General features: G+C 41.7%; 1 protein-coding gene across 1 annotated transcript; it reads right to left on the bottom strand.

Moving 5' to 3' along the window:
• Nucleotides 1-380: 380 nt before the first annotated feature.
• On the bottom strand, nt 381-5122 carry fabp3 (fatty acid binding protein 3, muscle and heart). The gene is made up of 4 exons (XM_049601485.1): nt 4886-5122; nt 2547-2719; nt 928-1029; nt 381-837 (listed from the first exon to the last, which is right to left on the bottom strand). Exons 1-4 carry the CDS (start codon nt 4956-4958, stop codon nt 784-786), a joined length of 402 nt encoding a protein of 133 aa, XP_049457442.1. The 5' UTR covers nt 4959-5122; the 3' UTR covers nt 381-783.
• Nucleotides 5123-12930: the final 7808 nt, after the last annotated feature.

The raw sequence follows: 12930 nt of genomic DNA, 5'->3' as shown, positions 1-12930 counted from the left end.
TGGTGCATTGTCTTGCTGGTCTGCACTGGTGTTTTTAAGTGGGTGGAGCGTGTCAGGTGGCATCCACATGAAAGTCAGAACCAAAGGTTCCCAACATAACATGGCATTGTATCAAGATGATCAATGTTGTTCACTTCACCTGTCAGTGGTTTTAAAGTTTTGTCTGATCGATGTATACTGTTATTTTATTCGTTTATATCGTTATTGCCTATTTGCTTTTATTTTATCTTTTAGTATAAGTCAGTCCTGTCTGGTGTTATTCAGGGAGTTTGTTATTGTTTTTTTTTTTGTTTTAGGTGGTTTAGTGTTGTTGAAAAAAGTTGAAATTCAGTACATTGTAAGAAGAAAAAAAGAAGAAAAACACATGCTTGAGCATTAAATCATTTGAACAGTTTGTCTAACAGTGTAGACACTTTTATTTTTCAGGTCTCAATAAGCAAACATTTAAAGTCAAACACTTTTCCAGGTTTATCGTAGGCACCGTGCATAAAAACCTCTAAGAAACAAAAATGCAGAACTGTATTTTTAGAGAAAAACAACAATGAATCATTGGAATTTATTCAGTGTTTCTTACAGTAGCACATCAGTACAACGGGATGGACGGGGAGAACGAGGAGGTCACAGTCAGTAGTACTGTTAATACTGAGCATCCAGTATGACGGGACATAAGGAGAATCTGCAGCAGCCGCATGAGGTGCTTGCTTGGCCTGGGTTGAGGTGGTGTTATGGATTTGGGGGGTGCAGGGCTTAAGCTGATGCTGGAGGGAGGTCTCAGTGTTGGGTTTACTGTGCCCTCTCGTAGAAACGTTTGCAAACAACATCTTCCATTGTGAGCGTCTGTGATAGAGAGAGAGAGAGGGACAATTAAAAACAGCAAACACACACAAATGTGAAAGTTAAATGAACGCATTTTGTGTGAGCACTGACCAGTGTGAGTTTGTCGCCTTCTACTTCTCTGACCAGACTGGTCTCTTTGCCGTTCCACCTCTGTATGTGCACCAACTTGCCGTCATCTATTGTTACAATGGACTGGAGAAAAAAAAAAAGGAGGTTATTACACCCAATACGCGATCATATTATGTTATACACATGTTTATTAAGACTGGGATGTCTATATGTGATAAAGTGCTTTGCTTGTATTGTAATAGCTTTTCTGAACTTAAATCTTTCCCCTGACAGATATTCCGGATATTAAAAAAAAAAAAATAAAAAAAAATCTTAAACTAATACTAAAACTAATGAAAACTAAACATTTTTAAACAATAAAACTAAACTGAAACAATCACCCTGGAAACTAACTGAAACTAAATTGAATTGAAAACAAAAATTAATAGTTATATAAAATGGTTAAATTCAGCTCCTTCTCTAACAGCTACAACACAAACATACTTGTTATTTAGCTAACGAATGTAGCGTTAGCATGGCTGCAATATTTGTGGTCACAACTAACAATTACAAAGAGATGGTTAATACCAAAACATGCTCACCAAAGCACAAATAGAGAAGAGTCTTGAAGTATGTTAATTGACTCAGGAATGTCAGTTATAGCCCACAGCAGCATCTGTCTAAAGTTTGCTGACGTTAGCTAACATGAGTCACTATTAGCTCCTGATCATACCACACCAAGTCAGGCTGTAGCAGCAAAACCCCTGAGTGTATTAAATTGATTAAAGGTGTGCGTTTTATCATTTGAGATTTACCTTTTCATTTGTAAGAGAAAGAAGGTGTTATTTCTTCTCTCAAAACTTTGTACATGCATAAAAAATACCAATATAATGGATTTCTATATATGTTGCAACCCTGTATGTTAGCAGTATTTGTGTATGCAAGTTTATAATAAACAAAAGATACATAAAAATTCTGTGTGCTTGTATATGTTTTTTTATTAGTCTTAACATACTTGTTTATCTTTCATATTTAAACATAATACAAGCATATATCCTGCATCAATTAAGAAATGTTTATTTGCCCTTCACATATACTAGCTTAACAGCTCAGTAGGAAAGAACACCAGCTTTCCGAACAGAGACTGAGGTTCATGTGCATACTATGTTTCTTATAAATGAAATTTATATCTGTGTTATTCTTATATTACACATACATCATTGGCTCATCTCCAATGACTGAAACTTCATCTGCTTTCATTTTTATCTTTGTCTCTGCACAAGTACTTCAAAGACGCAACGCTTTCCATCCCACTGACACTAAAACCTTTCAACTACTCCACCACTCTGGTGAGGTTGCTGCATCTTAGGTCTCATTTTATGATTGCAAATTGTGACCAATCCATCTGCTCTGACCCTTACCTCTCACCCCTGACCTTTCCGACCCATCCTCCAACTGTGACAAATTACAGTTGTTTGTTCAGCCATCAGCAGTGACAATAATCACTGTCATGTATTTATGGACACTTCAGAATTCTGAAGGTGTACACTGGGTGTCACAGAGAGCCACTAACAGGCTATTTATCAAAGATTAGACATGGTTAAAGCAGATTAAGCAGCATTAAGTGTCTGTATTCCTCTCTGAGCAACCTGACCTCTCACCTTAACTTTCCTGTCATCGGCGGTGGTCTCGTCAAACTCTTCTCCCAGCTTGAAGGAGAGCTCTGTGTTCTTGATGGCGCTGCGGGTCTGCACCGTCACCTTGTCGCCGTCCAATAAGATGATGGTGGTGGGCTTGGTCATGCCTGCCATCTGACGCGTGGTAAATGGCACCTCTGTAGAAAAGAAAGGCACATGGGTCATGTCATGTTCTGGTGGAGGATAACTGCATACATAAAACATATGTAAGAGACTTAGAGCCTACAGCCATGCTAGCAGCTATAGCTAATAGACTTGACTGCCTTCCTTCAACTGCACTACGGCACAGATGTGCCCCGGGCTAAATGCTAACAATAGCATTCCACATGCAAACCAGTAGTTAACACAAAGTACACATGAGGAATGTCAGCATGGACGGATTACTGAACCCAAGGGCCTGAGGGCTCAGGGGGCTCCTAAGTCAGAGCCTTTGCATGAAGTCACTATTATTAATTTTGCATTTTTTGTTGCATAGTTAAAAGGCTTAATCATTCATGTTAATAAAAACTGAAGGGGGTGAGGGTGTATGTATCTTGCCCAGGGGCCCAATTTCTCATTCTAGCAGTTTTTTGTCAGGTATTTTGCACATACAGCAGTGGACAAAATTTCTTGACCTGATAGTGGTGCTGGATTTTCAATTCAATCTAAGAGACACATGAATGTATGTATAAAATTTCATGGCAAACCATCCAACTCAAAAAAACAAAAATGCCAACGTCACTGTGGCGTAACCATTACAGTCAGTCAATAAGATTCCTCCTCAGGGGATCATGAATGTCTGCACCAAATTTCACGACTATTCATCTAATAATTGTTAAGAGATATCACTCAGGGCCACAAATGTCAACCTCATGGTGGTAATAGAGGAAAAACTCTTGATCAAAGTAGTGGACAAACTGTTCATATTTGCTAAAATACTGTTGAATAATTTCAGTGGTGGCTCTTCCTACAGGTGACATAGGGCGCCACCCAGAGGACTCCACCTGTATGGGGTGCACACTCTACCAGGTGAGGTCCACATATTTACGCTCCACGTACTTAATTATTAATCAATCCTACCAGAGTGGGAATAGTAAGTGCCGTATTTTGAAAAACGTTCAAAGCAGTAGCCATGCATTTGTCCTTTGGGTCTCCTTCAGCTGACACACTCTAATCTCTGTTTGTCTGCCATCCAAACTTGCAGCATGTTCTTCAAACACTGCACTGACCTGACTGCCTGTCTAGGCATGTATGTGTGCAAATGATTACTTTCCTTGTAGGGCATGAGTGTGAGGGATCAGGAGGGTTCATTTTATTGGGTAATAGTGACTCACACCCTTGGCTACCAAGTGAGAAATGTCAAGGAGAAAATCTGTTCCTCTTTTGGGCTAATGATCCAGTTCATATCCAGGAGCTAAAACTGCTACTTCCCGGCAATCAATACAACAAAAAGTCACTTTGTGTGTGTGAGTGCAGATGCCTCACTGATCAAGAGCATTGGGGTTAGTGGTTGAAGGGTGTCTGGTTTCTTTGGTGACCAATGCTGACAGGTCGATGTGAATGTGGCTCTGAGGTCAGCATGAACCTCTCACACACACACACACACACAACCTCACAAAGACAAATAGTTAAGTGTCATTCTTCACGGTTGTAAAAGTGCGAGCACCTGCCCCCATCACACACACACACACACTGAACCATGTGTGAGAGTGTGAGAGATATTTCCAAGCCCACTTTATCTGTACATTCCCGTCCCCATTAGCTCCTCCGCATTTGAACAATCTTAATATTCAACTCCTCCCATGGCCTCAGACAATGAGCAGCCTTCAGCGAAGGTCACCCACATTATGCTCGAGTGTGTGAATGCCAGTTTGTTGCCATTCAGAGTTTCTCACAGTGGGGTTGGGTTTTTTCTCCACTGAAAGAGAGCCCCTCCCTCATTTCCAGCACTTAGGCCATGCGGTCAACCACTCTTCCTCTTTTCCTCCCCCTCTAGTTCCCATCCTCTCTCATTTTCTTTCTCTTTCTCTCTCCTCTTTCCACGCTTGTTCCTCCTCGTCATCTTTTTTTTTTTTTCCATTCTCAGCCTTGGTCCCTCCCTTATTTACCCATTCATTGTCTCCCTTTACCTTCTTTACTTTTGCCACAGCACCAACAGCTGCTTTAACAGGTTAAACACAAACACACCCTAAAGCATTAACCTCTTCTCTGCCCCATTTTCACATGTGCTCACATGCCGCACTGGCAATACTGCATCCTCTCCTGTTACTCACGCATGCGCACACACACACACATAATACTGTACACACAAAACACATACTTACCCAGCTTCTTCATGTAGTCATCAAATTTTTCACTCTTCTTGAGGTCCCACTTGCCAACGAATGCATCGACCATGTCTGCAGCAGTGTGGCGGTATGAGGCAGTGAGAGACTGTGTGAGGATGTGTAAGAGAGTGTGTGTGAGAGGGAGAGAGAGGCGGCAAAGCGAGGGAGCGACAGAATGAGAGAAGAGGGAGAGAGGCAGAGAGAGTGTAGTCAGCACCACAAGCTGTACTGCAATCCTACTGGCTGGATTTATACCGGCTGTTCATGATGTCATCAGGCTGTACAGAATGCAGGGGAGGAGCGAGGGGTGAGGAGGGAGGGGGATGGAGACAAAAGAGAGAATCTGAGGTAGAGTGAGTAATGCAACTAAAGTACATTTGAATTAGATTTGTTTGTAACGTTTAGTTTGCATCAATTCTTATATGAATTCTATGCATGGTTGTATAGCATAGCATAATGTACAGGAATGCAGTATTATTCTGAATGATTACACCCACATTGTAACACACCCCTGTCAACACTGTACTTTTTTATGACATTTGAGGCAATTTGAATTTTTTAACACTTGCAAGAGAGTAAGAGGGGGAGGGTCAGTGAGCAACAGGGCCACCATAAAGACACCCAGGCTTGAGAGAATAAAAGGCAGAGTAAAGAGAGGGGGGAGGATGAAGAGGAGGAGGAGGAGGGATTGATGAACAAGCCCCCGCTGTCAGAGAGAGGAGGAGGAGGAGGAGAAGAAAAACAGATCAAGCCCGAGGGGAGGAGGCGGCATGATTGATTTTTGTTGCAGGGGGTGGGGTGTGGGGGGCTGCTGAAAGTTAAAAAGCATGTCCCAACATTCCTCGCTGCTCCCGCTTCTTGCTTCTCTACTGTTCCCACCTCTGTTCTTGTCTACTACCTGCTTTAGCTTTTGTTTGACTTTTACTGACCTCCACGAGGTCTGCCAGGGCACAGAGGGGGTGTGTGTGTGTGTGTGTTGTGCACCACCCTTGTAAACACACATGCACATACGCACATGATAGAGTGAGCTGTGGTCACGGTAAGGGTGTTGGAAGGTTGGTTCATTACTACAGTCCTTAGTTTGCATATGCACAGATTAAATCCTGTTTCTGTTGTTTAGGAGAACATTGCATTAATTCCCTGAAGAATTACCTCGACCTTAACCACAAAAAGTATAAATCTGGTGATATTCTATAATTTTCCTTTATCAACAAATCCTATGAAAATACTAAAACAGTGAAAACATTTAAAACAATGAATTGATCTTTCTAACTTTCAACGTTCTTTTGTACCATAGACCTCGATTTTAACCTAATCGTGGCACAGTCATGGCAGAAAAAGCAGCGACATCTCAATAGACAACAACCACTTCACGCTGTTCCTGCTGGAAAAGCACCGACAGGTGGCTACAAAACACAAATGATTAGAGCCTAAAAAGCCACTGTAAACAAACTCAAGGGTTGTTACAAAACACCCACAGTTGGAGGCTTAAAAGCCACTGGAAACAGACTGACAGGTCACCACAAAACACCAATGTTTGGAGCCTAAAAAGCTGCTGGAAACCCACCAAAGGGTCGCCACAAAACACCCAAGTATAGAATCTAAAAAGCTGCTGGAAACACACCAACAGGTCACTACAAAACACTCAAGTTTGGAGCCTAAAAATCTGCTGGAAACACACCAGTGGGTTGCTATAAAATACCCATGTTTGGAGTCTAAAAAGCAGCTCGAAACACACTGACAGGTCAATGCAAAACACCCACCTTTGGAGCCTAAAAAGCTGCTGGAAATACACCAGTGGGTCTCTACCAAACACCCACATTTGTAGCTTATAAAGCTGCTGGAAACAGACCAAGGGGTCGCCACAAAAAACACCCACGTTTGGAGTCTAAAAAAGCTGCTTGAAATACACCAACACATCACTACAAAACATCCACCTTTGGAGCTGGAAAAGCTGCTGGAAAAACACCATGGGGTCACCACAAAACACCCACATTTGGAGCACCTAAAGCTGCTGGAAACACACCATCAGGTCACCACAAAACACCTGTGTTTGGAGCCTTTTGAGCCTGTTTGGAACCTGAAAAGCCAGTGGAAACACACTGATGGCTCGCTACGAAACACCCACATTTGGAGTCTAAAAGCTGCTGAAAGCACAGCGATGACTCACTTAAAACACAAATGGTTTTGCTGTTTGCTGGTCTTGAACTTTGGTCCACAGCTTGGCAGCCATTTTGCCAAGATAACACGCCATCCACCATCCCCTCTACCTCCCCATGACAAATTCAGCTTATATATTACATCTCTGTAGAAGTATTGATATGATAAGTACGACACATGCAAATAAAACATTCTCGTGGTGTGCAGAAATGTACAATGCCAAGATTTTCCTCTCATGACTAGACTGCAATTTTGTTCAAAAACTGTTAAAAACACATCAGTGAGTCACACCTTTACAATGCAAAAGGACGCTGTAATCTAATTTGAGTCAAACCCCAAACGGGTGCACTTACTACTACATACTTGAGGACCAAATTCTGTATTCTCAGCTGAAAATAGTTCCCAAAATGTGCTATTTAGTCCTGCTTGAGTAACATTAGGTAAAACCCACACTGCCCAGCTGCTGTAGGCAAATACAAGTATGTATTTGTGACCTGTCTCTAAAGATTTGCATCTTCACAGGGACCAATGGGTTAACTGCTGAACACCAGACAGAGTAAGAATTGAGTGATGGACTAATGCATTGTTGCTTTTGGTATTTGCATGGCACTTGTTGACAATACACCAGGCCTATCCATCAAAGGAAAACCTATTTAACAACATTTGAATCTAAATGGGATGATAGCCGTGGGGTTGTTTGCTTACATTAACAAGCCACTGTGAATCATGACTGACCGAACCACACCCACGTAGTCCCCATGAAGCTTATTCACTCAGTTTTTGACTGCTAACCCCTAATAAATATTACTTGAGGATGGGTTTTTTGCAATTTTACCTTTAATTATTGGCCATGCAGTCATGCATTTTAATAATATAGAGGAATATTTAAGATTTTAAACCAAGTGTTCAGCGACTAGAATCCTCAGTCCTCCTAGTTTACCTTGTGGAGACCAGCTTTTTGTACTTGTTTGAGAGTTGAACAGATGTATAACCCTGAAACAAGATAAATATATCTCCACTAATCCTTTTTTGAGAAATACAATTGCTTACTCTCTTGCCGAGTGTTTGATGAGAAGAACGTTACTAATTTCAGACATGACAGAAGACTTTATCTTTTCATCTTACCCATGGCAAGAAAGAAAATCAGCATATTTCCCAAAATGTCAAACTAACCGTATTTCTTAAGCCCTGAAGCCATGTGCCCCTCAAAGAGCCTTTTGAAGTCGTGACGACAGGCCAGCACGTCCCTACTTGCCAAACATTTGCTCAATCACAAGGGTTAAAATTGATGTACTAGGGGACACACACACATACAGAAGCAGCATTCATTGATAAGCACAAATGTCTACTTATGGTCCGTCTCTGATGAAATTCCCCCATCTGCAAATGGTCTGATGATCCCTGGGAGTTGTGCAATAACAAGCACACATTAAATCTAACCCCCTGTTGCACCACACACACACACACATACACATACACATACACACACACTCTGAAAAAACAGGGATTGATGGGAAAAAAAAGTCAATAGCGAATGCTGTTACACCACATCACATCACACAATGATATGCACCCTGTCCTACTGCCCTTGTCCTCCAATTGCCTCCCTTCTCTCTTTTCTATTGGTGTGTCTAAACTGGCACATGTGTGGTGTGTGACAGAATGAATCCCTGGCGTGCATGGTTCTGACATTTGACATAAACAGGTGTGAAAGACACGCCTGGAAAGGGGGAGGGGGTAGGTGAAAGGTCGAAATCATTCACCTCTGGCCTAAAATTTGTTCACAGGCTGTCTGTGGCGGTGCAAGAGAGTTTTTAAGTGGGTGTGTTTGAGCTTATGCAATCCTACGATATAGTGCTCTGGGATACCACTGTGATCATAAGTGGCATTAAGCTGGATTTTCTCTGGCAGTTTCACACAAGAAACTCCCTGCTTCACAAAGGCCTCTAACATATGTGTGGTGGGATAAACAAGCACTATCCACAACGTGACCGAACACACATGATAACATTTGTATTAGCAGCAGCGTCTTTATCCTGTTTGTGCAGGATCTCAGTTTCTATTGAGTTGAACTTGTCTGATCTTTGTGTACATAACACGATCAATTTTTCAGACTAGACTGCTGTTGAGGTTGTTGACCTGAGACGTGGTGTATAGCCCCTATGTAGTCCACGCAAACTCCGCTTATGTTTGGCCTGAACACTTCATACAAGCAGGCATCTGTGAGGGGCTGCACATTAAAGCGCGTGTGTGTCTAAATACATTGAGCTGACTGAAGCATAGAGCTGGTAGGCCTGAGACACTGAAGCACATCAAATCCCTGTGCAGCTATAAAGGCAGAGTGGGAGTGCCATAAACCGAGGAATGTTGATGCAACTTCCAGGGCTCTTGTGGCTTTCCTGTACATCTGTGTGAGACTGTGTGAATAATATAACTACATAAACATCTGGACATGTTACACCCTTCTCTAACACACATGTATTTGTACAGTCATTCATTCATTCTGCAGCCTCTCCCTTGACTTATGTACACCAATCAGCCAAAACATTATACCACTGACAGGTGAAGTGAATAAGGTCGATCATTTCATTACAATGCAATGTTCTGCTGGGAAAGTTTTGGTCCTGGCATTCATGTGGATACCACCTGACATGTTCCACCCACCTAAACATTGTCATAGACCAAGTACCCCCGATGGCAGTAGCCCACCAGGAAGGCAATGCACCATGTCCAACTGCAGAAACTGCTCAGGAATGGTCCAATGAACATGACAAAGAGCTTTAGGCATCGATCTAGCTTTCAGATTCCCCAGATCCAATCTGATCAAGCAACTGTGGGACAAACCAGTGCCCTGGAGGTCCTTTTTCTGGGCCTCAACAGGTCAGAGCCAAGTCCAATCTATGCTGGGGTCTCTGACATGTTGAGGCATGGAGACAGGACCTTTGGGGTTGTCCTCTGTTGTCTGTTACCAAGGCATTGTTGACGGATCCTTCGAGTCCTGTGTGTTGAGAGGAAAGGCACCGGCATGTCCAATGGATGTTCGATCAGATTGGGATCTGAGGATTTTGGGGACCAGGTTGGCGCCTAACGCTCTTAGTCACGTACCCTAGGCCATTTCTGAGCAGTTTTTCTGGTGAAGCTTGGTGCATTGTCCTGCCTGGGGGGCGTACTTCCATCAGTAAGTGCCGTTGCTAATAAAACTGCAGTTTGAAATGTTAAGAAGCCCTTCATTTTGAGATCAAGCCATCAAACCCATTAATGTTAATGCTACCCAGGTGCTCTGCTGCTCTTCTCCACAAGCAGCAGTGGAAAGTAATTAAGTATATTCACACAAGTGTTCTACTCAAGTACAGTTTTGAGGTACTTGTACTGTACGTAAGTATTTCCATTTTAATGCTTCATACTTCTACTTGACTACAGTTTGGAGGCCAATATTGCACTTTTATAACTAAATCAACATATACATTCTGATGTAATATTATGTATTAAGCTACCAGTGGTATTTAAAGTAGGTAAAAGGGGCTCCACCTTTGCCAGTTGGAACAAGTGGCAGATCTTCCTACAGATAGGCAACATAAGAGGCCCCCCAGGGCACCACCCAGAAAGGGGGCGGAGGAAGCTTGCCTAAGGCGCTGAATGTGCTAGGTGTGGACCTGGCTGCAACACTAAAGTGATGTAACCAATGATGTATCACTTACTGGAATCCAGTGATACAATAGGCTTCATAACATCCTGAGATTGTAATACTGCATAATGAGCAGTTTTACTTCTGGTACTTTGATGCTGGTACTCACCAACAAGGGGGATTTTTTTTTTTTTTTTTTTTTTAACAAACTGGCAACCTCAACCTTAGTGCTTTATCTGTGTGTGTGTTTTGTGTTACCTCTGCAGATGGGCCTGACAGATTGCATTCCTTGACTTGTTCTGTAAATCCTGTGATGAGCCAGCAGCAGGTTAAAAAAAGAGGAGAAAACAGACGGATAAAGTTATTCAAGGACATCACATTGAGTCAAACATGCCTCCCTCTACTTTGGAATTTCTAAGGTGAACTCAAAGAATGTAACCTGTATCATACCACTGCACACTTGGAAATTTTACAGTTTAGTGTCAAAATATAAAGCTACTATGATATAATGACAAGATAAATTGACAAGGATGTTTATCTAGCCGGGAACTTCTTCCAGGGAACCTCTTTACCACGCCCGGTGTTCTGGGGCTGCTGAGACACACAGTTGGCACACGAGCCTCCTCTGCTGGCCAGACACTGGTAGTGCATCATTAATTGATTTGCCTCCTCAGTACAGGCCCCTCATTGATTAGGCAGTTTGTGATAAATTACTTTGACATTAAAATTACCACCAGTTATAAAATTTTAACTAAAATATTATTTGGACCCTAAAGAAATCAGTGCCTTTATGACCATGTAGTGAAGATCCTTAGTGTTGTGAAATTACACACAAAATAAGTAATAATTAATATTATTAATCCACCTGCTCAGAGCCCAACTTGTTTTTTTTTTTTCTTGAACCACAATCTTAAAATGCTGAAAAAATGTTTTCTCTCAACAGCACAACCATGCTGGAGAAGACTGGGGCAATAAATGCAGATCATACCATTTTTGGGAAATGTTTAAATGGGTATTACCAAATTTATGGGCTGTGATATATGCTACCTATAGGCCATGTATAGTACTGTATTTTGGTAAAAGACAGCAGATATTGCGTTAAGAGATGACAGATATCTGCTGATAATCTTGTAAAAAATCTTGTAAAAAGACCATTACAAAGAGGGAGAACCGCCAACACAAGATGGATGGCTGAAAATTAGGGATAAAATATACAGCATGATATGGGAAAGTTAGCAGTAGAGGAACTCAAGAGGAGCAGTGTTGAGAGAAATGACAAAAATATTTATGTTTACATGTCAACAACAAGATAGAGGAAGAAGCACTCAGTATGCTATAGGAATTAATACGTTTTCTGAGACAGGGCAATCCAGATCTTTCCATATTTTTCCCGTTTCTATGTATGTGACATTTCTGTGATTGAGAGGCAATAAAAATAAAGTATTAATAAAGAAAACTTGTGTTCTCCTGATGGCCCAGGGGTTTATGATCCTGGCTTTATAATCACCTCTATTTGAGTGCAGCTGGAGGCCTCACCCATCTCTCTCCCCTTGTTTCCTCTGAAAACAGAAGTAAGAACACTTTAAATTGTATAGGGGGGAAATAATTGTGATTATGGATAAACAATGTTAGGCACAATTTTTGAGACACTGTTGAGACAGCAGACATACTGTAGGGTGAGTCCAGGATAAGAAGCCGGAATAGGAGTTGTTGCTTCCTGATCCAATATTAACAGTATCCTTGGAGACGGAGCCACGGGGGGCAGTGTATTAAAAGATCAACGGACACTGCCTGTTTGTGTGTGTGTGTGTGTGTGTGTGTGTGTGTGTGTGTGTGTGTGTGTGTGAGTGAGTGAGTATTGGATTCCATTAGTGAAACTATGGTAACTGCCCCTAAGACTAGCGGTTCCTCTCCCCTCTCTGCCAATGTGATTTTACACTATAACGTTCTTCCAGTCATTCTGATACTAAAGGTTTTGTGTCCAGTTGACACAGACACAGATCCCATTCAGCAGCACTGAGAAAACAGAAGTGACGTTGTGTCCTTAATATTTCTGTGACTTTTAAGATTTTAACAATCGTCAGAGGAGTTTAGCCTACTTTAAACAAATTCACACTAATAATAGGTTATGCTTTGATGTTTTTGAGGCCTATTCTTTTTAAAGTAATTAGGGACATTTGAACTTTTATTAGATGGTGATTTTATTGCACCGTAAACACAGCAAAAGGGCAGTCTTGGATGAATTTTGTCTTTCTTG

This window comes from Epinephelus fuscoguttatus, linkage group LG17 (genome assembly GCF_011397635.1).
Source record: "Epinephelus fuscoguttatus linkage group LG17, E.fuscoguttatus.final_Chr_v1".
NCBI lineage: Eukaryota > Metazoa > Chordata > Actinopteri > Perciformes > Serranidae > Epinephelus > Epinephelus fuscoguttatus.
This window is presented reverse-complemented; position numbering and strand designations above follow the sequence as displayed.

What these genes read in the sequence shown, in the direction of transcription:
- fabp3 (XM_049601485.1), bottom strand. Translation starts at nt 4,958, where the DNA reads ATGGTCGATGCATTCGTTGGCAAGTGGGACCTCAAGAAGAGTGAAAAA. An exon ending in TGACTACATGAAGAAGCTGG is followed by an intron (nt 2,720 to 4,885) that starts GTAAGTATGTGT and finishes TCTTTTCTACAG; the next exon opens with AGGTGCCATTTACCACGCGT. An exon ending in CCGATGACAGGAAAGTTAAG is followed by an intron (nt 1,030 to 2,546) that starts GTGAGAGGTCAG and finishes TTTTTTCTCCAG; the next exon opens with TCCATTGTAACAATAGATGA.